Raw genomic sequence first — 25110 nt, 5'->3', positions numbered from 1 at the left:
CAGTCCCTGCGCCGCAGGGGAAGGCCACGCCCCCTGCACACGCCCATTCACCACGCCCCGCCCCGCCCCGCTTCCGCAAACCCTCAGCGCGCTTCTCTGACTTCGGTTACCTCAGAACGCCCCCGGAACTACGAGGCCCGCTATCCTGCATACAGTCCTTGCTCCACACCCGAATGAGGCCGAATTTAAGAGGGGATGGCAAGAGAAGGCAGCCTGGAGCAGCCAGAGATGGTGGAAAAGCATTAGTTTTATTCATCATAAACGTAAGCACTCCCATTTACCGAGTTGTTTGTGGTGTGTCAGGCGCTGTGCTAAGATTTTACAAGTATGTTACTCTTGAATTCTCACCACAACCGTACAAGGTAGGTGCTATCGTTGTGCCCATTTATCAGATGAGAAGAGTGAGGCTCGGAGAAGGGAACAGACTTGTCCAAGGTCATGCAGTCAGTAAGAGGCAGCGTCTGGACCAGAGTCACTCTGCAGCTTTACAAATTCCTGCTCCCCACTGAAGGACCAATTACCCCAGCACACAGAAGCTGTGCTTGGTGTCTCAGGGCAAAGTCACTCAAGAGAGGTTCCAGAACCAACCCTAGAGTTACTTTTCTCAGATTTTTTTCCCCCTCTTTATTTCAATAGGTACATCTGACCAGTATGGTTTAGACAAAGGCTCTGAGGGTTGAAAAGCAAGGGACTGGGGGTGCAGGGGTGGTGGTGGGATGAATTGGGAGATTGAGATTAACATATATACACTAATATGTATAAAATAGATAACTAATAAGAGCCTGCTGTATAAAAAAATAAATTTTAAAAAAAGAAATAAACTGGAAAAAAAGAAAAGAAAAGCCAGGGACTCCTTTGGTGGGGGCTGAGGGGGTCTCCCAAGGGCATGAAGTGCATGGCTGTAGGGCTTAGAAGATGGTGGGTACAATGTGGTGGATGAGTGTGCAGCCACTGGAGACAGGCAGATTCCTGCTCAAATCCCAGCTCTGCAACCTTGGCTGAGTCTCAGTTTCCGCATCTGTAAGATTGGCGGGGGGCGGGGGGGGGGGAGTAATAGTACAGTCTTCTACAGAGTGTTCAGTGAGTAACATTTGTTTTGACACCTAGTAAAATGGGTACTGACTAAATGAGAGCTATGGTCGTATCATCACTATTTGTATTTTTGCATCAACTCAACACACCCTGTAACCAAGTTAGCTAACAAATGGTCTTCTAGATCAAGGGGAGCAATGTTGTCCAGCAGAGTTAAAGTTGGCGATTCGGGTGTGGGCCCCAGGGCAGGGATCCAGTGATTGGGCTTGGATCCACCCAGTAGCTGGGGGCCCATGCTGGAGGCTGCCTAGGGCTTTGGAGTCGGGGTGGGCGTGGGGGGTGGGGTGGGGGTCTTAGTTCAAGTCCTAAGTTTGTCATTTGCTAGATGTGCACACTGACTGGGGCAGATGACATTCCCTCTCTGAATCTCAGTTTTCTCTTCTGTCATATGGAAATAACAGTATCTTCTCCCCGGGTTTGTTTTTATTTTTCCCTGTTGGTTTTTGTTTTTGTTTTTTTCCTGAGAATTAATTACAAGTGAAGGGCTAAGTACAGTGCCTGGTCTATAGTAAGCACTTGGTTAACGTGTAGGTATGTTTGTGTGTGTGTGTTTTGTTTCTACTCAGATGTGTGTGTTGGGGGGTCCTCTCCAGGATCTACTGGTAGGAGGCTGGAGACACCATCCCCGCAGGTCCTGCCCTCACCCTCCCCTGATGGGCACCTACCTTTCTGAGAGCACGTTCCTGGGGTCTCGCTCCTCTTCTGTGTCTGCCCTGGGGTCCTCAGGTTTTCTCATGGGGCCCACTTCCACTGCTGAAGGGTTGGGTCCCACTGCTGGGGTGTCCTCCACGGGGGCTTTGGTCTCCACCACCACCTTCTTGGCTGCCTCCCAGCCTGGGGGGTCAGGCAGCCCTCGGGGCACCACATGGGGCTCAGGGCCAACCTCCTGGGCCTCCTGGGTGGCCTGTTGGTCCCGAACCTTCTTGATGCTGGGGCGAGGCATGGTGCCCATGTGGCTGTACATGTCGCTGGAGCGGGCATAGGCCGGGGGGCTCTTGGGGACTGTCACCATGTCATCCTGTGTGGCGTCAAAGGTGTCAGCCTCCAGATGGGGCCGGATGCTGGTGGAGGCCAAAGATCGTCTCAGAGTGAAGGACCGAGGAAGGTTGGAGAGACTCCCAAAGCCCTTGAACTTGAAGAACTCTGGCAGGGGGAAGGGGAGGGAAAGAAGTTAATGATATTGCCAGCACTAATAATAATAACAATAAAATATTCGTGCAGTTCCACTCATTGACGGCCCAAGGAGGGTTAGGAGTTTCACTGACACCCCCTCTAACTGTTATGGTATAATATGGCAGCTCTGGAATCGCATAGCCCTGGGCTTGAATCCCTTGAATTCCACATCCTAGCTGTGTGACCTTAGGCAAGTCACTTGACCTCTCTGAGCCCCATTCTCCACATCAGTAAAATAGAGATTATAGTACCCATCTCCTATGGGCAATGGGAGAACTGAAGAAAAGCATGAACTCAGCATGTGAATAACATGCTTAACATGGTACCTGACACACAGAATAACCTCCATAAGAAGTAATGAAGATGATGATGATCACAATAAATGCCTCTGCATTTGTCAAACATGCTGCATCCATTAATTACTTCACTGAATTCTCAACACAACTCCATGACACAAGTTTAATCCCCCATTTTCCAGATGAGGAAATTGAGGTTCAGAGCTGTGACATGACCTGCCCGAGGTCACACAGCGGGAGATGAAGCATGTGTGTGTGTGTGTATGTGTGTGTGTGTGTGTGTGTGTGTGTGTGTGTGTGTGAGAGAGAGACGCGTGTTGGGGTGGGGAGGGGGCGTTTGAATGAGGCTCTGTGCCCCTGAGGTGAGGACGAAATGAGAAGGGGGTTGTCGGGAGCCTGAGGGTCCCACTTCCTGCGGTTCTGTCCTTCCTGTCAGCTGAGCCTGGTGTTGGGACTCAAGCAGCAGTGCTCGGGTGATACCATCTCCTCGTTTCCGCAGGGGTGCATGTGAGTTCCCTCCTCCCTGTCCCCAGCTGTGAGACTGCCCCTCCTCGCAGCCACCACCATCTGACTGACTTCACTACAGCCTCCAGATAAGCAAAAAGGAAAAACCCTGGCATTTTCCACTTCCTCGGCATCCTGTGCCTCCACAGGTCCTCACAACCATGATGGAATATATAGGTGGGATGCCCCCATCTGACCAGACAGAAAACTGAGGCCCAGAGAGGGGAAGGAATTTGCCCAGGGTCACAAAGCAAGGCTGAGCCTGGACAAGGGCCCAGGACTCTGGACTGCTGGGGTCAGTGTTCTGGGGCTTTCCTCCCAGTCCTGCCCACCCCCTCACTTGGTCTTATTCTCTGCCTCCTGACAAATGCTGTCAGAAGATGCTGAGGCTCTGCTCTTAGAAAGCTATGCCATGGGGCAGAAATTGTGCCAACGACTGCCTTCTTTGTCAGCACCACTTGTTTTGTCCCCTGGGGACTGGGGGTCTGGAGGAAACAGTAGTGGGGCAGGGAGGGAAACTGAGGCCCAGAGTCCAGGAACTTGAGATTGAGCCCTGCTCTGTAGCCCCATAAGACCTCAGGCAAGTGTCTTGGTCTCAGTCTTTTCATCTGTGGAATACAGTCATAATCCTAGCCCTGTCCACCCTCCCCCTGCGCTGTCAGATCAGAAGAATCAGAGGAAACCGAAGTTTGCTGGCACCAGGAAGGGATCACCAACCTGGGGGAGAAGTGATGGGTGGGTGTGGCCCCTCACTGAGTTGCTCTGGGTCCCAGCGTCACTGCTGATGGGGACATGGGACAGGATCTCATGGCACACACCCCTCCCCCCGCCTCAGCCACAGCAACTCCCAGCCTGAGACCCCACGTGAACCAGGCCCAGAGGCAGGGTGTGGACTGCGTGGAGGTCTTCCCTGGCCCAGCCATGAGGTCAAAGGGAGCCAAAGGACACGCAGACGAATGGAGGGACTGAGAGCTGGGGTGGGGAGAGACAGAGAAGTAGAGACGGGCAGAGACAGACAAGAGAAGAACAGAGATGGAGAGCCTAACCAGCTGGAGAGAGAGAGATACCGGGCCAGGGATGGAGAGGTGGCGACTGGAAACTCAGAAGCAGAGGCCTCTGGAGAGAGACAGGGATGGACAGAAAGAAAAACAGAAACGAGGTAGAGTGATGAAGAAGCAAATACAGAGAGGCTGAGATGGACGGACAGACAGGGATGAAGGACAGTGCAAAAGGCACCCTGCACTCACTGAACTTTTTGCTGGCCTTCTTGGTCCCCTCCGTCATCTTGGCAAGTCGTGCAAAGCCCCTGGCTGGAAGGCAAGTGGCCACTCGAAGCTCTAGACATCAACGTTGCGATGCCTCCCTCATCTCCCCTTCCCCTTTCTCGCGCCCTCTCACTCGCTTCCTCTGTGTATTTTTAAACCAGTGAAACTCCCACAGCCCCACCCTCCCCATCCTCTCTGCAGGGGGCGGAGGCAGGGGCCTCCCCCAGTCCCGGCCCCTGTGGGCCTCCTCCTTGGCCTTGGCCTCCGGGAGGCAGGGGAGGCAGGGGACAGACCGCAAGCGTGTGAGATCTGGAAGGTCTGGGAAATAAACCACAGACTCTGGGAACAGAGCCCACTGGGCTGGGGGCCTCTGGGGACCTGCCAACAGCTATCAGGGGGTCTGGCCAGCAGGCTGGGACGGTGCAGGGAGTCAGACCTGAGGGCAGGGGGGTTTATTCTAAGCCTCAGTGCTGGGGGATGCACTGGCAGCGGTGGATAGGAGAGTGCCATGGTTTGGCCTGTGGGCTCTGGGACCACCCAGACCCAAATTCAAGTCTTGGCTGGCCACTTTGTCGCTGTGTGACCCTGGACTAGGGAACTCACCTCCCGGAGCCTCAGTTTCCTCTCTGTGAGTAGGGGTTATTTGCAACGCCCACCTCACAGAGTCCAGTGCTTGGGGCAAAGCCTGGCACAGAATCAGTGCCCACTACACTCCTTTTCAAGCTAGCAGGGACACGGTGATAACTTAGTCCACCGCCCCATTGTACAAAGATAGGAAACCCAAGGCACAGACAGGCAGGACTGCCCCAGGTCACACGGCGGGTGGGTGGCGCGGACTGGGCTACAACTTGCCCTTTCAGGCCCTTAACCCACAGCCTGGTGTTTTTCCACCCTGCAACCCCCGTGTGTGTGCGTGTCTCTGTGTGTGTGTGTGTGCGTGCGCGCGCTCACGTGGACAGGACAGAGATGAGGAAACGAAACCTCTCCTACACAGGTTGTCCCTGACACCTGTGGAGGCTTTCAGCAGCTGCTAGGGGTGGTGCAGCTGAAAGACCAGGAGCTTCAAATCCTGGCTCTGAGTGCTGCTAACAAGTTAACTTCTACCTCTGAAGCCTCAGTCACCTAATCTCTAGAATAGGCACAAGTGCAAGGTATGCAGTCAACCCCCAGAGGCTCCAGCATGATTGGACCTTATTATCCTGGCCCCAGGGCTGGCAACTGGGGCTGTGACAGGGGAAGTTCAAGGTCAGATGGGGCCCATCCTGCATCCTCCATAAAAATAATGACTACTAACGACTAACGTTTTCTGGTCACTTAGTATGTGCAGCCACAGGGCTCAGTTCTTCTGCCCTAAGAGGCAAATGTAGTTTCTCTTGTCCTCATTCTACTGATGTGGAAACTGAGCCCCCCCACCCCCACCCAAAGTCAAGTTACCTGGAATTGGGATCTGCCTGTCCAGCTGTGGAGCCTGAGGTCCTAACTTCCACACTCATAGCTCCCACCACCCTCTGGCAGCTGGATGATAGACCTTGGCAGGGGAAGGGTCTGCTGAACCTTCTCGATGGGATGAGGGGGAACCTGAGGCCCTGGAGGGAAAAGGGACACAGCCTGTGAGACAGAGGCAGCAAAGAGGCCTGGACGGGACAGGTGTTCAAAGTTCAAATGAAAGGATGGGGTTTCTGGACCATGGCTTTAGGAGGATAAGGGGGGGGTACAACTCCAGCTCCCTCTACTGAGCACTGACCATGAGCCAGGCATGGAGCTGGAAGCCCCTACAGATCGTCACAGCCCTGTGAGATGATCCTGGTACTGTCCCATTTCACAGATGAGGGAACTGAGGCTAAAGAGGAGCAGAGACTAGACAGACAGATACCCAGGTGTTCTAACTCCCAGGCCAGTGTCCCTTCCCATCTTTGGGTTGTTGTCAGAAAAGGGAGAGGGGCCTGTGGCCTGGTGGTAGCTGGGGGTCTTCCTGGTGGGAGGTGGAGGGTGGGTCCCCCAGCTTCTCTTCCAAGAGGCAGTCACAGTGATTTGGGCTAACTGCTGAGGCTGTGGCATCAGCCAGTGCTGGCTTCCTGGCCAGGCCCACTCCCGACTTGCTGTGTGATCCTCCATAAGAGACTTTACCTCTCTGAGTCTCAGTTTCCTCATCTGTGAAATGGGGTCACAGTAGCCCCCACTTCCTGGAGTTGTTGGGAAGACGAAAGGAGCAAATGATGACCCGGGCCAGTACACTGTGGCCTCAGCAAACCCTCGTGGTTGTTGCTGAGGGATGGGGGTGGTTTAGGCCAGGGGCAGACTGGCACAGGCCAGGAAAACCCCAGGGCAGGCACGTGGTGTGAAACCTGGGAGTCCCAGCCACGACGAGGCTCTGTTGCCATGGTGGAGGAGCCTTGTCAGCGCCAGGCTAGCCCTGCCGTTGGCCCAGGTGCCAGGACAGTTGCTGCATCCCTGAGAGGATGAATGGGGCTCAGTGTGGTGGCTCAGTGTGGCGGCTCCGCCGAGCTCAGAGCCCTCTTTGTGCTGCCTCGAGTGGCCGTTGGGAGTGTGGCTGGGGACCTGCTGGTGGGTGGCTGTCCCCCAGGTCCTCCTCAGCCGGCGCTGGAGGCCAGCCCAGCCCCACTCTGCAGCGCTGAACACACAAGCGCTTTCCCACCTCCAGGCCTTTGCTTGGGCCGGACCCGCACTCGGAATGCCACTTGTCCGTCCACTGGCTCCATCTTTTGCCTCCACTGAGTCCCTGAGGTCTGAGTGAGCCACAGTGCCCCAGGAACCGTGCTCTGATTTCTGTCCCCTCCCTCCTTGCCCTCCTTCCCCCAAGTCTATGACACAGTCGTCTGCAATCTGACCAGGTACTATCAGGGATTGGAGGCTTTCAATGTCATAGTCAAAGGTGTTGGACCCAGGCAAACCTGAGTTCAGACCCCACCTCGGGCAAGTCACATCAACTCTCTGAGCTTCATTTTCCTCATCAGTAAAATTGGACAAATACAACATCCCTCACAATATCCTGTGGCAACGAAATAACACATTTATACTGAGAGTTATCATCTGTATTACATTCACTTTTGTGTTTATATGCATGTTCCAAACAGACCTCATGCTCCGTTGAGAGAACAGGCCTCATGCATCCATATTGGCCTCAGGCCTGCTATACTGTAGCACTCAGTAGATACCTTTCCCCAGCTTGACTCAGTTGTCTTATATTGGGGGACAAAGAGACCTGGCTTTGAATCCCAGCTCCATAGCTCCCTCGCTGCGTGGCCTTGGGCAGGCCACTTCACCACTCTGAACCTCAGTTTCTTCTTCTGTAACTTTGGCCCCATAATAGCAACTTCCTAAGAGGGGTGCTATAAAGTTCTAGGGGTCTGACACATAACAACACGGGGCCGGGCACAGTCAGTACCCAGCCGGTGTGGGCAGAATGTCCATGGGATTGCAGGGCTGTGGGCATCACACAGCCACTCTCTGTCCGGTATCCCCCTATCCAGTGACCCCTTGTCTCCCCAGACAGACCGGCAGTCAAGAGCACCCCACCCCACGAGCCTTTCTTCTTCTCTCAATATGCCCCGTACCCTGTTCCTACTCGGGGGAGGAAAACAGAGGGTCCAGGCCAGGGTCAAGCAGCTGGCCAGTGGCTCCCTTTCCTACTCTGTGCCTCAGTTTCCCTAACTGCTAAATGGCAGCGGGACCAGAGGCTCTCTCAGAGCCTGGTCAGTCAATCGGCAAACATCCTGAGTATTGGCCACATGCCCTGCTTTGCCAGCTTAGCTGAGCCATGGAAACAGGAAACATTTCCCTCAAACCAACAAATCAGAAGTCAAAGTCAGTGAGAAATTGTCTCTGGCTAGGACCTAATTTCTTCTCACTTTCACCTGGGCAGCCTTCTGAAGGGCTTCTGACTGCTCCTGCCTGCCTCCCTCCCCAAGGAAGGGCTGAGGGCCTGAGGCCCTGAGGGGAAGTGACTGGTGATGTCAGGGTTTAGGCCAGGGATGGTGGGGTGGAGGAGATGACACCACCGGAACTTTTGCTGAGGCCTCTGCCCACAGGATGTGACTTAGGGAGGGCTCGTGAGAAACAAGTAGGGGCCCCCCCCGAGAGTCTGATGGTGGAAGCCACCCAAGCCCACAGCAGTCCTACCTACTCCAATGCTACTACCCCCTCCCACACCTCCCACCGGTATCCAAGGCACACAGCCAGTGGTGCTGTGACATGACTGTGCCCTAACTCCACCCTCAGCCCAGATGGGTGGGGTCCTGATACGGGTAATTGCTTGGGGTTGGCACCAGACTGACCTGGTTCAAATACCAGTATGGCAACTGGCCAGCCATTTGACCCTGGCCAATGATGGCACTTCCGAATTTCAGTCCTTTTGAGTACAACAGAAGTAATAATAGTATAATATTGCTGAGTGAGAATTGAGATAATTCCCATAAAGTGCGAAGCGTACAGCTTGGACCATTTATTTTCCCTTGATAAATTGTAGTTACTACAATTGTTATTTTCTCCCTCCTTGCCCTCCCCACCCCCAATGTAGCCAGTGGCCACTCTGCTTCTAATAGTGTGCCCAAGAAGCTGACCCCAGATCACTCCCTGACTTGCCTCAAACCACTGCTGGTCTACACTGCCTTCAGGAGAGTGCTCTCTGCTCCTCACCTGACCCTCAAGACCTTCCCAGGCAGGGTCCCCCATGGCAGAACAGGGTCTCTTGGGACACCAGGATCACCAGACCCATTCCTGACTGCTCCTACATGGAAGCTTCAAGGCCAAGCCATGTGAGCTAAGAGGTGGAGAGCAACTGGGGGGGGTGCTTCCTGCAGGTAGAAAAGGTACTGGGGTGCAATCAGAGAGCACAGCCCTGAAGGCAGGGAGCCCTACCTTTTGAGTAGGGCTGCAGGAAGAAAGAGGAGGCTCCTGGAGCCAGAAAGGTATCAGAAAGATGCTGGGGAAGGGCCGGGGTAGGGAAAGGGGGCACAGCACCAGAGAAGGAGATGGGTGAATGGTGGGCTTGGTGCCTGGCACATAAGGACAACAGGCCTCAAACAGCACGACTGCTGTCCTCCTGGACAGACTGTAAATAGCCTGAGTCAAGAGAATCCTCTTCAGACTCAGACAGACAAGGTTCGAGTCCCAGCTTTGTCACTGTGTGACCTTGAGCAAATGACCTCACCTCTCTGAGCCTCAGTGTGCTCTTCTGTAAAATTGGTTAGTGATCCTGACTATGGGGCTGTTGATTCAGGATTCAGCAGGAACGCCCAGCACTACCTGAGCACACAAGGGTGCAGAGTAAATGCTAGCTACTTTTGTGACTACTGATCCTGGGCGCGACCAGCTCGGGCGCAGCTCAGCGGGGACGGGGGTCCTGTGGGTTTCATCCCTGCCTCCCGGAGAACAGGGGGTCCAGGGCTGGAAGGCCTGGGCTTTGCTCGCTCGCCGCCTCCAATGTCGCCGCGCCCCCTGGCGGCTGTCAGTTGCCATATCAACGGCGGGTGGCAGGGGCCCGGGGAGGCGGCGGTGGCGGCCGTTCTCTCCTCCCCAGGCCGGAGGCCGCTCCCTCGGCACCTCCCGCCTTCGTCTGTGAGGGGGTGCACCCCGAGCTGAGGAGGTAGGGGCTCCCCGCGGCAGCTAGCACGTGTAGGTAAACTGAGGCACGCGGCGAGTCGCCCCGCAGCCAGGTGTAGAGCGCGGGGCCCCACCTCCGAAGGCGGAGGAGGGGCCGCGGGCGGTGACGCGCCGAGGGCGGCGGGCGGACAGGGAGCGGGTGGCGGTGGTGGCGGTGGTGGCGGCGGTGGCGGTGGTGGCGGCGGTGGCGGCGGCGGCGGCGGCGGCAGGTGCGGCCGCGAAGGGTGGGAGGGAGGAGTGAGGGGGCGGGAGGAGGGGGAGGGGAGGGCGAGGCTGGGGCACCTCCCCCTTTATAACGCGCCCCCTCCCGGGCTCTCGGGCCGCCTCCTCATCGGCTCTTCCCGTCCGGCCCCCTCGCCCGGCCGCCCCGGGCCCGGGCCCGGCCAGGGAGCCCCCAGGCCGCGGCTCGGGGGCCGCCCCCCCGCCCCGCGCCCAGCGCAGCCTGGCGGAGGCGGCGCCGTCGGAGGAGGAGGAGGAGCAGGGCACTGCGGCTGGCCCCGGATCGGGCGCCAGAGCGGCAGCGGCTTCGGCAGCGGCGGCGGCCCGAGCCGATGCAGCGGGACGCACCACCCCGAGCCCCAGCCCCGGCGCCCCGTCTCCCCGCGCCCCCGATCGGGGCCGCAGCCAGCAGTGGCGGCGGCGGAGGCGGGGGCAGCGGCGGTGGCGGAGGCGCCTCTGCAGCTCCGGCTCCTCCTGGCCTCTCGGGAACTACAAGTCCCAGGGGGCCTGGCGGCGGGCGGCGGACGGAAGAGGTGGGGTCGGCGCCGCGAGGCCGGAAGTGGCCGTGGAGGCGGAAGTGGCGCGGCCGCGGAGGGGCCTGGAGCACGGCGGCGGGACCTGGAGTGGGAGCAGCGACGGCGGCGGCGGCTGGAGGTGGCGGCGGCGCACTGGAGGCGGCCATGGCAAAGCAGTACGACTCGGTGGAATGCCCCTTTTGTGATGAGGTGTCCAAATATGAGAAGCTCGCTAAAATCGGCCAAGGCACCTTCGGGTAAGGCTTGGCCCCCAGGGACCGGGAGCCGTGAGCCTGCACCCCTCCGGGCCGACGTCGGGAAGCCCAGGCCCGGGCCCAGTTGGTCGGGAAGCCATTTAGCCACAGACTTGTCCCCTGGTCTCGCTAGGCCGCGCCGCAGCCCTCCCGGGCCTGACAGAGCCGGCTGGCGGGGAGGAGCTTGAGGCCCTTGATGGGGGGCAGGGAGGGGTTGCAGAGAGGAGCATGTGAGTGGAGCGGGATCTCTCCGCGAGACTCACGGGTGAGGAGAAGGGGCGGAGGGAAGGAGGTAGAGGCTCGGAGAGGGACCGAAGACACCGCGTGGTGGGGTAGCCGAGTGCCCTGGGTACACGGCCCAGCCCCGCCCGGATTCCCTTTCCTGTGCTCCTCTGGTGGGGGAGGGGCGGGCCCTGCGGAAATGGCCTGAAGAGTCCTCTTGGGTCCCCCTCTCGGCCTGCAGGGAGGTGTTTAAGGCAAAGCATCGCAAGACCGGCCAAAAAGTGGCTCTGAAGAAGGTACTGATGGAGAATGAGAAGGAGGGGGTGAGTACGGGTGGGGTGGGCAGGTCGGCCAGCTCCTTTGGGCGTGAGGTTGGGTTTCCACCGTGCTGCTTCTGGGATTCTCACGTATAGATTCAGTTTACGTGTTTCGAAATTTCCATATTCCAGGGAATTTGACTTGCAAGTTAAATCTTTTAATTCAAATGTTTTAAAGCCGCTTCATAGTTCATTCTTAGGTGAATATGGTTGGCGCCAGGAGGGGGAGCTCATGCTTGCACTGAGTGCACCTTGGTTCCTGAAGTTAGGAAGTCTTTGATGACTTTTTCTTTAGGGTTTAATTTTGTTGAATGTAAAATAATAATAAGTTATATGCAATGACTTTAAAAGGGTGACTGGTATTCACTTGAAAAACAACAGTTCCTTCCACCCGCCGCCCCATCTTAGCTGTAGTCCAGTTTTCAAGAGACTTGCTTCTTTATTTTTGTGCTTGTTAACTACCTCACAGTTAAACACAGGCATAGAGCTAAAACTTATAAGGTTGAAGAAACTGTGGAGCATTTAATAACTAGTAATAGAGCATTTGTGTGAAGTATAGCTATTTCAATTCGTTGTCTGCAACCAGCTCCTTGAGGGGTACATACTACTACACCCATTTTACAAATATAGCATTTGAGACAGCCAATTTCAGAGCCTACGCTCGTACTCTGTCTCCCAACCTTTGACCCTTCCTGTGGACTCCCTGGCCAGTTCCTTGGTCTGTGGTGCGCTCACCCACTTTTGACCTTCTCCTGTCTTTTTCCCACCCAGTTCCCCATTACAGCCTTGCGGGAAATCAAGATCCTCCAGCTTCTAAAACACGAGAATGTGGTCAACTTGATTGAGATCTGTCGAACCAAAGGTAAGTTGTTCGGATCTCATCCCCATTTTCAGATGGAGAAAATGAGGCTTATTGCCTAAGGTTTTGTTTGCAAAAGTTGGAACTGGACACACTTACATTGCCTCTTCTTAACCCAGGCATACCAAGTGTGACTGCTTTCTCTGGCCCTTTCATCAGAGCAGGTGCCTCCTCGGGGCCTGCCACAGTACCCAGCCCAGAGAAGGCGCTCAGAAAATATTTTACCTGTGAAGGGATTCGCACCTGGATATCCAGGGGTCCATAGGTTGGAGAGGGTAGGAGCTGCTTGTGGGAAAGTGAGCTGCATATGAGATTTTTGATTTTGTTCTTGTCCCTCTCTCTCCCCTTCATTCTTCCGGTCTCAGCTTCCCCCTATAACCGCTGCAAAGGCAGTATATACCTGGTGTTTGACTTCTGCGAGCATGACCTTGCCGGGTTGCTGAGCAATGTCTTAGTCAAGTTCACACTGTCTGAGATCAAGAGGGTCATGCAGATGTTGCTCAATGGTCTCTACTACATCCACAGGAACAAGGTGGGGGCCAGAGTAGGGGAGGAGAGACCAAGGCTTGGGCTGGCCTTTGCTCTCACTGTGGGGTGGGTGTGGCTAAAGGACCCTCGGGAACCCTCACCTTTGTGCTTCCCGCAGATCCTGCACAGGGATATGAAGGCGGCTAATGTGCTCATCACCCGCGATGGAGTTCTGAAGCTGGCAGACTTTGGGCTGGCCCGGGCCTTCAGCCTGGCCAAGAACAGCCAGCCCAACCGCTACACCAACCGTGTGGTGACGCTCTGGTACCGGCCCCCGGAGCTGTTGCTCGGTGAGGACTCTCCCGAGCTGGCAGAGGGAAGCAGGGGCTGGGCACTTACCCGGCCTCAGCCCCCCACTGCCAGGGCTTCTTGAGCCCCCGGCCCGGGGGCATTGCCTCTCAGGAGGCTGTCGGGCTCAAGGGGCCCTCCTGGTGTGCTCTTCTTCTCAGGAGAGCGGGACTACGGCCCCCCCATTGACCTGTGGGGTGCTGGGTGCATCATGGCAGAGATGTGGACCCGCAGCCCTATCATGCAGGGCAACACAGAGCAGCACCAGCTTGCCCTCATCAGTCAGCTCTGTGGCTCCATCACCCCGGAGGTACGGAGTCGGGCGGCCTGGGCCCGTGGGCCCCACGGGCTGCAGAGAAGTCTCCCTGGCAGGGGAGGGGTGGGTGCTGAATAGAGGAAAAGCTCCATTCTGGAGAGGTTGCCGGTGGATGGTTGGGGTCTGCTGTTTAGAGCCACACAGACTGTTAAGTCTCGGCTGCATCCCTTTAATTCTTTGGCTTTGGGGAGGGCGTCTGAGCCCCTCACTTCAGAGCTGAGCTGCTCTGCTCTGAGACAACCGTGGTTCTATCAGGCTTGGTGCACGTACGCCAGACAGTTTGTGTCAAAGGGCCCGGTAACTTGGTGTTTGCCAAATATTTGGTTCCTGCTGCTTTCACCTTGGAGGGGTCAGGTTTGCCCTCCAGGGGCGGTCTGGGAGCTTCTGAACGGACAATGTTTAGTCCCTTCAAGTGCTTGACCCGTGCACCAGCCATGTAGCCCCTGAACTGACTACATCCTCTTTTCCACGCCTCCCACCCCAGGTGTGGCCAAATGTGGACAAGTATGAGCTGTTTGAGAAACTGGACCTGGTCAAGGGCCAGAAGCGGAAGGTGAAGGACAGGCTGAAGGCCTATGTGCGTGACCCCTATGCACTGGACCTCATCGACAAGTTGCTGGTGCTGGATCCCGCCCAGCGCATCGACAGTGATGACGCCCTGAACCACGACTTCTTCTGGTCCGACCCCATGCCCTCGGACCTCAAGGGCATGCTCTCCACCCACCTGACGTCCATGTTTGAGTACCTAGCACCACCGCGCCGGAAGGGCAGCCAGATCACCCAGCAGTCCACCAACCAGAGCCGCAATCCCGCCACTAGCAACCAGACGGAGTTTGAACGTGTCTTCTGAGGGCCAGCCGCTGTTGCTTCTCGTTAAGGCCGTTGTTTTATTTTTTCTTCTGCTCTGTGACTTGTGTTGTGGAGATTTGGGGGCGTTTTGAGTTTTTTCTCCAGTGCGTATTTTATTTAGTGCCCGCCCTGGGCATCAGGAGCCAACCGAGCAGACCGGAATAAAGCTTTGGCTGAGGGGCCAGGAAGGCACTTGGGGTGCCGCACTTCGTTCCCTGGCTTTTGGGGTGATGCCCAGAGGGTCTCCGTTTATCTCAGGACAGGAATGAGATGGGAGGAACGGCGCACCCCACTGGTGACTTTCTAAGAGATCCCAGCATGCTGGGAGGAGGGGACAGGTCCCTCACCCATCCCCAGCCCTCCTCATGGGATGAGAAGCTGGCGTGGGGGACAGAACCGGCCTTGGGAATGGGCTGCTCTTGGCCTAACCCTCAGAAGCTCTGGGGCTGGCAGAAACTCTTGGTTTCTTCAATAGGACAATTTTATCGTGTTTGTTCAATCGTTCAGAGACATCTCCTGGATGCAGTTCGGTCACTTACAATTAAAGTTGACTCTTTTTCAGTAAATGATTGTGTGCTCTGTGCTATGTTCAGACCCCCAGCTCTTAGACCTGTAGCTGGCCTTTGAGATTTGATCTGTCAAGTCTTGGTTCTTTTCTTTGATCCAGTTCATGTCCTGTGACATACCTTCAGAGGACTTTGTCTTTTCTGTTTTTCTCTTGAGCACCTTCCAGAACGTTTGCCGTCATGCTCCCCACCGGGCAGGTACCATGATGCTCCCTTGCTCCTCCTCTCCGCTCAGTGTCCGAGGAAGCGGGGAGACGTGAGAAATGGGGCTCAGTCTGCTGATGAGGGAACTGGAGATGGCCTGCGGTGAGCTACATCTGCAGCGGTGACCCGGGGCGGGGAGCATGGGGCGGGGAGGCACAGTCTGCTGTGGCTGACGCACGTTCAGGCTTTCGAGCACCGGAGGCTGCAGGGGCTCCTAATCAGTGGAATGACGACGGTCAAGTCTGTAACTTGCAAAACCTCTCGGGCTGCTAGATAGAGGGTGCAAGAGAGGAAATGACCAGGGAAACTGAAGGATCTCCAGGAGCTCGGGGAGGTGGCAGTAGCCTGGATTAGGGTGGCAAGTGGGCAGGAGGACAGAGAAGAGTTAGTGGAAGATTGGATCATGAGGGCTCAGAGCTGGGACCCTTGGAGGAGCAGTACGTTCTGGGGGACACATTTCCTGTGAGTCTGAAGTTGGGGGCAGCCACGTAGGAAGCAAATCCTTTATTCTGTCAGGTGGGAGTCCTCTTGGACCTGGGAAGGAACGTTGGCAAAACCTTTTACGGCAACTGTCCTTTGCTTGTAGGTATTAACTTAGATCACAGCTTCACAAAAGGCCGGTGAAAGTAAAAAAATTCTTGACTGGTATATTTGTTTCTTGGGGCTGCCAAACATGGTGGCCTAAAATAACAAACTTATTGTCTCAGATCTGGAGGTGAATTTCTGAAATCTGTAGGTGTCATCGGCAGGGTTGTTTCCTTCTGGAGTCTCTGAAGGAGAATCTACTCTAGCCCCGAGCCTAGGAATCCTTCAGGAGAGCTCTGTACGGAGGGACACAATCTGATGATTTTTAAAAACTCATGGTGGAAAACAATATGGAGATTCCTCAAAACTAAAAACAGAGTTACCATATGATTCAGCAATCCCACTCCTGGGCATATATCAGGACAAAACTATAATTCAAAAAGACACGTGCACCCCTATGTTCATAGCAGCACTATGCACAATAGCCAACACACGGAAACAATCTAAGTGTCCATCAACAGATGAATGGATAAAGATGTATGTATCTACAGTGGAATACTACTCAGCCATAAAAAAACAAAATGCCATCTGCAGCAACATGGATGCAACTGGAGATTATCATACTATGTGAAGTAAGTCAGGAAGAGAAAGACAAGTACATGTGTTATCACTTATATGTAGAATCTAAAAGAAGACAAAAATGAACCTATCTATGAAACAGAATCAGGGACGTAGAGAATAGACTGGTGGTTGCCAAGGGGGTGCGGGGTGGGAGAAGGTTGGATTGGGAGTTTGGGATTAGCAGATGCAAACTAGTATATACAGAATGGATAGACAACAAGGTCCTACTGTATAGCACAGGGAACTATATTCAATACCCTGTGATCAACCATAATGGAAAAGAATATGAAAAAATATATATATATATGTATAACTGAGCCACTTTGCTGTACAGCAGTAATTAATACAGCATTGTGATTCAGCTATACTTCAATAAAAAATAAATTAAAAAAATATACCAATAAAAAATAAAAATAAAAAAACTCACAGTGACTAAGTTGAGAAAAACTAAGGAGGTAAAGATGGAAGCAGGGAGATTGGTTAGGGCTATTGTAATAATCTGGGCAGAAGATGATGGTGACTTGTACCAAGCTGGTCATGAAGCTGGTGGTGAGGAGTGCTTGGATGTATAGGTTATTGTGAGGGCAAATCATTCAGGTTGGATGTGAGTTTGAATGAATGAGGAGTTGAGAGACCTAGGCTTTGGCTGGAAGGAGGACGGAGCTGCCATCCTTGAGACAGAGAAGGCTGCAGCAGGTCAGGCTGGACTGTGGTTTTCGGGCGGTTTTTGTTTTTCTTTTGGCCACGCCACATGCGTGTGGGACCTTAGTTCCCTGACCAGGGACCAGGGATCGAACCTGTGCCCCGTGCAGTGGAAGGCAGAGTCTTAACCACTGGACCACCAGGGAAGTCCCTGGAGCATGGTTTTTCAATGGTAGATTGGAGGTTGACAGATGGACATCCAGGTTGAGTTGGCAGGTATATACCCGAACTATATATATAGTTCAGAGCCCCCCAGAGTCTAAACACACCTTTGGGAGTCGCCAGCCTGGTGGCTTTTAAAGTCCCAACGCAGGATGCGATCCCATGGGAAGAGCAGAGCAGGGAGACATGGTCCACTGGGACACTCCAGTGTTCAATGTCGTCAGGGAGTTGAGGACAACAGCAGGTGAAGTAAGAGACCACTGAGGGAATTCCCTGGCGGTCCGGTGTTTGGGACTCCTTACTTTCACTACCGGGGCTCCGGGTTCTATCCCTGGTCAGGGAACTAAGATCCCGCAAGCCGCGCGGCACGGCCAAATAAAAAAGAGAGAGAGAGAGAGAGACCATAGGAAGAGTGAGTTCCAGAAGCTAAGAGACAGAGGGTGGGTTTTTGTTTGTTTGTTTGTTTGTTTGTTTGTTTGCGGTACGCGGGCCTCTCACTGTTGTGGCCTCTCCCGTTGCAGAGCACAGGCTCCAGACGCGCAGGCTCAGCGGCCATGGCTCACGGGCCCAGCCGCTCCGCGGCATGTGGGATCTTCCCGGACCGGGGCACGATCCCGTGTCCCCTGCATCGGCAGGCGGACTGTCAACCACTGCGCCACCACGGAAGCCCCCAGAGGGTGTTTTTGAGACATGGGAGTGATCGCCTAGACAAGTGCTCTCGATGGGCCAAGAAGATGGGGGTGAAGACTGACCATCAGGTTTAGCCACACTGACCTCAGTGATGACCTTGGCAAGAGCCATTGGGTGGATTGCTTTGGCTGAAACCCTGCCGGGAGGAGTAGGATCACTGGAGAACAGGAGGAAGGGGACCAAAGACCAGAAGTGGCAACAATCTACTGTAAAGGAGGATTAGGGAAGGAGCTGGTCTAGTATATTCTAAGACGGGAGCCAGCACATCATGGAATGACCCACTAGAGAGGGCACGTGTTGATTCTTCTCCTGTACACAGAAGAGCCACGTGGCCCAGTGTACAGTGGCCACACCAGGACTAGAACCTCAAAGGCCACGCTCCAGCCCTGTTCTCTGCTACCTCCACCCAGTGTGACCATGATGTTCAGGGCAGCCTTGCTCGTGGAAAAGTTGGAAAAGCATAAACCTCCATCAGCTTCAATAGAGTGCACGTCCGATCCCTGACTCACAGGTCTGGGTGGGGCACCTCTAACAAGATGATGGGCGATGCTACCTTGCTGGCCAGGTTCTGGGCGGCACAGGTAGAGCACGGCCCTATGATGGGATGCTGGGCCGCCACGTGAAAGGACGAAGTATATACACTATGACAGAAAGACGTTCCAAAGACCACAGGTGGATTGGGACTTCCCTGGTGGTCCAGTGGCTAAGACTCCACGCTCCTGATTCAGGGGATCCAGGTTTGATCCCTAGTCAGGGAACTAGACCCCACACGCAGCAACTAAAGCTCTTGCGTACCACAACTAAGGCTTGGCACAGCCAAATAAATAAAATAAATATTAAAAAACCAACAACAACACAAAGACAACAGGTGGAAAGAGCAGGTTACAAAATATCTCCTGCTTCTGCAGGAGTGTGATGGAAGCAATCGTACTGAAACATTACCTGTGGTTATTTGGGGTGGTTCTGTCCTTTATGCTTCTCTGTGTTTTCTTATGTTTCCTGAATTAATATTTTTACTCATGCAATTAAACTGTATTTTAAAACAACCAAAACAGGCCCTAAACCCTGGAGCTTCTGGCTCTGAGCTCTCCCCACCCCCCCATCTCCCCATAGAACACCCCAGAGAGGAGGCTGGGACTAGCCGGGCAGGTGTGGGTCTGACCTCTTCAGCCTTGAACGCTGGGGTGATGTGGTGTCGTCCCCATCTATGGAGGGAGGTGCGGAGCCAGGAATAAAGCTCCCAGAGGGCAGGGCCTTGTGGGGGCATCATCCGGAGGCAGCCTGGCACCTGGGAGCCTCCCAAATGCAGGAGTGGGTCAGCCAGTGGTCAAGCGGACGGCTGGAAAGGCTGTGGAAATGGGAACAGCCTTTGCCAGCTCGTCTGGACAGGCCCTCGATGTCACCCTGCAGGCCGAGGGCTGGGTCTGTGTCCTGGCATCTTTTTGATCAAACGATTTGGTGACGCAGCCCTCCCCCTGGCAGGCTTGGACGCCTTAGGTCAAGGGCACCCCGTGTCCTATCCCCCCTCCCCAGGGATCCCAGCCTGGCAGGACCAGGGAAACGGCCGTAACGGTAAGGAGAGGTAAGGAGAGGGGGGAGCTGTGATAAGAGAGGCCAGATAAAGCCAGCCCCACTGGGCAGGAAACCCAGCCCCAAGGTCCGGAAGTCTCCCAAGTGCCCCCTCCCTACACACCCCGTTCTGCCTGCTCACCTTTAACCTCCGGCCGGTTGTTATTTAACTCACAGGGAGATCCTGACTAGTCCTGCGCTCGGAAAACAGCCAGGGAGGCCGAGAGATCCCTGGGCTGATCCCAGGATGAGAGCAGAGACCTATCAGGGAAGACCCGCCTCCCAGCGCACTCCCCACCCCCCCTCACCCAACATCAGGGTGGGAGAAGGCTACGAGGTCTTGGGAATCCCCCCAACTTCCCGCTCCCCTCTCTGGCCCAGCCCAGGGCAGGCTTGGCAGGGGTACCCACACCTGTGAGTCACTTCGTGGCCCAGTTGGTCAGGGAGCGGGAAGCCCAGGGATGAGAGGTGCCAGGCCCCTGGCTACCTCCTGGCCCGTGGCTGAGAAGCTCTGGTGGGAAGCACCCATGCAGCGGCCGGGCCCACGCGGGGGTCCTCTCTCGGCTAAAGCTGCCTCCTTCCAGGTAGGAGAACACGGTGACCTTGGACAGGGGGCCTGCCTCTCTAAACTCTTCCTGTGTACAAAGGGTGTAAATAGCCCCCAGCGATCCAAGGCCACTAGTGATGATAGTAACCCCACACTTTGCGGGGCCCCAAGGGAAATATCTTGTCATCATAAGCCTTGTTCTGAAGGCCTGGGGTGGTCAAGGGCCGCCCCCCCTCCCCACAGGCCTCATAGCCCCCCTTCCGCCCAGCTGGAGGCGCCACCGAATCTCCCACCCAGTGTGGGCGCGGGAAGCTCTGGAGGGAGGTCTCTAGGGGAGACCCGGCGGCCGGTGTGGGGGGTGGCAGAGGCCGTCTCAAGGGTCCTCCTGCGTGCCAGGCCCCGTTTACACACTGGTTTTCTTCTGATTTAACTCTCCGGACTGATCTGTGAGGAAGGGCTCTTAGCTCCATTTTGATGATAATAATAATAATGACGGCAACATTGATCAAAGCGCTTACTACCTGCTGGGCCCTGTGCTCCTTGTTGTCTGCGTTTTATGGATCTGAGACCATTATTATCTGCATTTCACAGATGTGGAAGGTGCGGTTAAGAGCATGTAGGGACTCGGCCTGTTAAAGATTCCTAACGTCGCTCATGTGTGGAGACCTTGCTCTGTGCCCTGGGCCCAGCCCTCCCTCACTCACCTCCTCCGGCCCCCTGAGGCGGGAAGGACTGTGTCCACCCGCTCTACAGATGAGGAGACAGGGTTTCAGGGGGCGAGGAGACTGGCCGAGGCCGAGGCCCGCCAGCTGGGAAGCTGCAGAGCCAGTCCCTGGCAGAGACCGGCCAGAGCTGGAGATGGGAACCCCGGGCTGGGCTACAAGAGTCTAGGTTCTGTCAGACACTAGACAAGCTGCTTAGCCTCACCAAGCCTCGGTTTCCTCCTCTGTAGAATGGGCGCCACGAGACAGTGCCTCCTTCCCTCTCGGGATGGCCGTCCGAGGCCCTGCAGCAGCTCAGCCAGCGTTCCCGGGGGCTGCACGCCTGAAGGGCCACTTCTCCCCAGACCTCGTGACAGACAGAGCCTTCTGCCTAGCAGCAGAGGAAGGGCAGCCCCAGAAGCCAGGGTTTGGGAGCTATGACCTCTGCAAGGTCATCCAGGCCCCCTCACTCTAGAGGCCAGGACCCTAGAGAGGTGAGGTGACGTGTCACACGGTATGGTCCCCTCACCAGGGGGGAAAGAACTGAGGGTGGCCCCAGGGGCTGGGGAGGATTGGCATTTCACAGGGCTCCTCATCGCCAGCAGGGCCACCCTCTGAACTGAGAGCTGGCTCAAAGCCAGAGCCCAGTTGACCAGATGAGCAGGCACGTCCAAGGGCACAGGGCAGGTGGGGGCAGGGTCCAGGGGTGCCCGGGGTGCAGCGTGGGGCTTGGCGTTACAGACCCCTGTGAATGACTAAGCCACTTCCCCTGTTAGGCCTTTGTTGCCTCCCCTGAGAAATGGGTCCTGCCCGGAACAGAGCCTTCCTCACAGGGTGAGTGTGATGATCAAATGAAATATATGTGCGTAAATGTCTCCGCACGGTGCTGCTGTCTAGAAAGAACTCACATTAACTGTTATTTAAGAAAATCCATATTACAAAAAAAAAAAAAAAAAAAAGCCAGGGATTCCCAGCTTGATCAGAGGGGCTAAATGTGGAATCAAAAGGGGCTGGAACTGAGCTGAAACCTTGAACCAACTTGCTAGTTGGTGACCTTCACAGGTGATTCCTCTCCTTTTGTCCTCAGTTTCCTCACCTGTAAAATGGCAAGGAGGAGGCTCAGTAAATCTTATACCCCAGGGAGCAGGTGCTGAGGACAATTGTGGTTGCAGAGTTTGATAAAAAATTGAGACAAACTATTCCACACTTTTTTTTCCCTCTGAAAATTGGTAAGACACCTGCTCTCAGGTTTGAGCAGAGAAGGGCTCGGCCAGCTCGGAGAGCATTCAGACCCCTCGGAGAGGTGGCAGAACTGAAACCAACCTTTCTGTGACCTGGCCCACCTCAAGGCCCCAGGCCACATGTCCGGTGCCCTCCAAAGGGCCTTCTTGGCCATGAGTGGGGACCCCAGGAGCACCCCAGGAGCATCCAGGAGGCACACCTGCTTCCAGATTAATTTGGGCCCCTTGCTGGCCTCAGTGTCCCCAACTGCTGACCGAGATGGTTGGTCAAGAAGAGCTCTGAAGTGCCAGCCACCCAGTGTGGAAGAAATCATTCCTTCTTCTTCCCACTTATGCATGTTCCCAGGGGAACAATTATAAGATACATACAAGTAAAAGGAAGGTAAAAGTCACCTCTAGGGAATTCCCTGGCTTCCCAGCGGTTAGGACTCGGAGCTCTCAGCACCGTGGCCCAGGTTCAATCCCTAGTTGGGGAACTAAGATCCTGTAAGCCATGCAGCGCCGCCAAAAAGAAAAATCACCTCTAAATAAAACTTTTAAAAAAGAAAAAAAAAGGTATATATTAAAAAAGCACCTCTAGCCTCACCGCTCAGAGCTCATTACAGTTACCATTTGGGGAAATAACACCCAGGCTGTTTTCTAAATTACAGTTATTTTAACAGAAATGGGATCCCACTGTCCATACTGTCTCATCAACAGGTTTGTTCCCTTAAGAGTCTTCTTGGCTCGAGATTTATAACACTCTTTTAGAAAACGTTTATTTTGAAATGCTAATACAATCACGTGGTTCAAAATTCAAAAGGTCCAAAAGGGTAGATGGTGAAAAGAATGTGGCAAGAAGGTGCCGTTTGAGCAGAGACCTGGAATGATCATGAATCGATCATGTGAACATTGAGGGGAAGAACATTCCAGGAAGAAGGAACCCCAGTGCGAAGGCCCTGAGGCTCTGTCATGCATTCACTCTGTGTGACCTTTGGCTGGCTGCGTAACCCGTCTGTGCCTCAGTTTCCCATCTTCATAAGGAGGATAATCACAGTACTCCTAAACCTGTGGGAGGACTAAATGCCTACTTTTAATGCTAGGTGCTCACTAGGTGCGGACTTTCACAAAGGTGGGCATGAGCTTGGCATGGTTGCAAATCAGAGGAGGACAGCAGGGCTGGGGGCGGCAGTGGTTAGAGATGGTAAGGTCAAAAGTTTGGACCTCATCCTAAGTGCGGTGGGAATCCACTGGAAGATTTGAAGCAGGAGAGACGAGATCTGGGTTTCTTTAAAAATGATGGAGAATGGTTATGGTTGTAAGGGTCGAGAGGAACAGCAGCAAGGAGGCTAGAGGGTAGACCTGCAGTGGCAGCCTGAGATGCCACTGGGGGGATGGGAGTGGCTGCTGGAGAGGCTGGGTGGGTGGGGGGGCCTCGGGGGTGATGGGGAGGGAAACCCAGGGTGAGGCCCAGCTTTAGACTTGAGCCCCTGGGTGGATGGTGGAGCTGTCCTCTGTGCTGGGAAGGCCTGGGGAGCAGCAGGTTTTAAGGCGGAAGTGCCTGCAGACATCAACGGGTCACCGGATGCTCATGTCGGTAGTTCAGGGAAGAGGGACGTTTGAAAGTCAGACGTCGTCATAGAGCCAGGACAGCAGGGACCACCTTGGAGAGAGGCGTGAGCCCCTGGCCGCCAAGGTGAGGAGATTGGAAGGGAGAAGGCAGGGCCAGCAAGGCACACCCAGCAAGGAAGAGGGAGAATCGGGGAGGGAGGTGTCGGGGAAGCCCAGAGAACAAAGGGTTTCCGGAAGGAGGGCGTTGTCAGGCCATCAACCGTGTCACCTGCCACCGGAGAGTGATAAACAGAGCACGTGGGGTTCTGAGCACAGCTCCAATTGTTTGTTTCCTCAGGGTCATTTTTAGAAGTAGTAGAATTGCAGGGTCAAAGGGAGGCCCATTTTTAAGGTTCGCTGCCCTCCTAATAAACTAAATCCATTAAACACCTTTGTCGGGGCAAGGATAAGGAGAGGCTGTGCCGCTGAGGATATGGAATTCTGTTTAAGGCAAGTTTCTTTTCACCCAGTGACAGAAAAGTGTTTTCTTGTAGGTCACTGGATATGAATTGATATTCAGAGGTGGGGAAGTCATTATGTGTATCGGTGGGACAGAACCCTGGTGTGGCCATCAGAAATGTACCTCCCTTCTGAATGCTAGGCTTCTGCGTAAACCTGCCTATGAGCTTGAACCCCCCCTTGGTCTCCACAGAACCCTGGATGGGGGAGGCGAAGGGGCAGCAGGACTCCTCTAGTCCAGGCTCTCCGGAGCGCGGTGGCCTTTGGAGGCTCTTGTCCTCATCAAGACCCCCCTAGAAATTATGACCTGGGACAGAACTCATTTCAACCCTTGTTCTACTAAGGAGGAGACTGAGAGTCAGGATCAGAGAGAGGAAGCGAATTGCCCAAGGTCACACAGCGCATTGACAGCAGAGATTGACCAGACAAGTGGTAGAGAGTAGGGGCACGTGTTAGAGCCAGAAAACCTGGGTTTGTATCTTGGCTCTGCCGCATACTGCCTGTGTCACCCTGAGTGAGTTGCTGACCCTCTGTGAGCCTCCATTTCGCTACCTGTAAAGTGGGGATAATCTCTAATTCATATAATTCTTGTGAGGATTTAAAAGAGATTGCAGGGCTTCCCTGTGGTGCAGTGGTTAAGAATCCGCCTGCCAATGCAGGGCACATGGGTTCGAGCCCTGGTCCGGGAAGATCCCACATGCCTCGGAGCAACTAGGCCCATGTGCCACAACTACCGAAGCCCACACGCCTAGAGCCCGTGCTCTGCAACAAGAGAAGCCACCGCAATGAGAAGCCCGCGCACCACAACGAAGAGTAGCCCCTGCTCGCGGCAATTAGAGAAAGCCCATGTACAGCAAGGAAGACCCAAGGCAGCCAAAAATAAATAAATAAAATAAACAAATTTATTTTAAAAAGAGAGAGATTGCAATGCCAAGTACAGGGATAAGTGCTTAATAATAGCTAAAAGAACCCACCCAAAAAAGCAAAGAGGAAGAGCTTAGGGGAAGGGTGTTTCAGGCAGAGACAAATGTTGGGTGGAGGTGGAAGAGGCCAAGGCCAGTTTCTGAAGTCCTTTCCAGCTGTCATGATGAGGCAGGAGAGGGGGCAGTAACTCAGGCAGATCTGAGTTTAGAAAGCCCAGCATGGTGCCTTTGCTGACCTGTTGCGTGGTCCCAAGCTGTCTCTGTCCCTCTCTGGGCCTCAGCCTCCTGCCC

At 54.8% G+C, this 25110-nt stretch overlaps 1 protein-coding gene across 1 annotated transcript; it reads left to right on the top strand.

Annotated features, from left to right (window-relative positions):
* The first annotated feature begins 10262 nt into the window (after window positions 1-10262).
* Window positions 10263-14885, top strand: CDK9 (cyclin dependent kinase 9). Its single transcript, XM_007101779.4, has 7 exons — window positions 10263-10943; window positions 11404-11485; window positions 12251-12341; window positions 12704-12870; window positions 12985-13156; window positions 13316-13464; window positions 13955-14885. Exons 1-7 carry the CDS (start codon window positions 10504-10506, stop codon window positions 14318-14320), a joined length of 1467 nt encoding a protein of 488 aa, XP_007101841.2. The 5' UTR covers window positions 10263-10503; the 3' UTR covers window positions 14321-14885.
* Window positions 14886-25110: the final 10225 nt, after the last annotated feature.

This window comes from Physeter macrocephalus, chromosome 9, assembly GCF_002837175.3.
Source record: "Physeter macrocephalus isolate SW-GA chromosome 9, ASM283717v5, whole genome shotgun sequence".
Classification (NCBI taxonomy): domain Eukaryota; kingdom Metazoa; phylum Chordata; class Mammalia; order Artiodactyla; family Physeteridae; genus Physeter; species Physeter macrocephalus.
Note: the sequence above shows the minus strand (reverse complement) of the source record. Positions and strands in the feature narration are given on the sequence as shown.

Coding starts and splice junctions, on each gene's coding strand:
- CDK9 (XM_007101779.4), top strand. CDS start 10,504: ATGCAGCGGGACGCACCACCCCGAGCCCCAGCCCCGGCGCCCCGTCTC. Junction 12,342..12,703: donor TGAGATCTGTCGAACCAAAG/GTAAGTTGTTCG, acceptor TTCCGGTCTCAG/CTTCCCCCTATAACCGCTGC. Junction 13,465..13,954: donor GTGGCTCCATCACCCCGGAG/GTACGGAGTCGG, acceptor CTCCCACCCCAG/GTGTGGCCAAATGTGGACAA.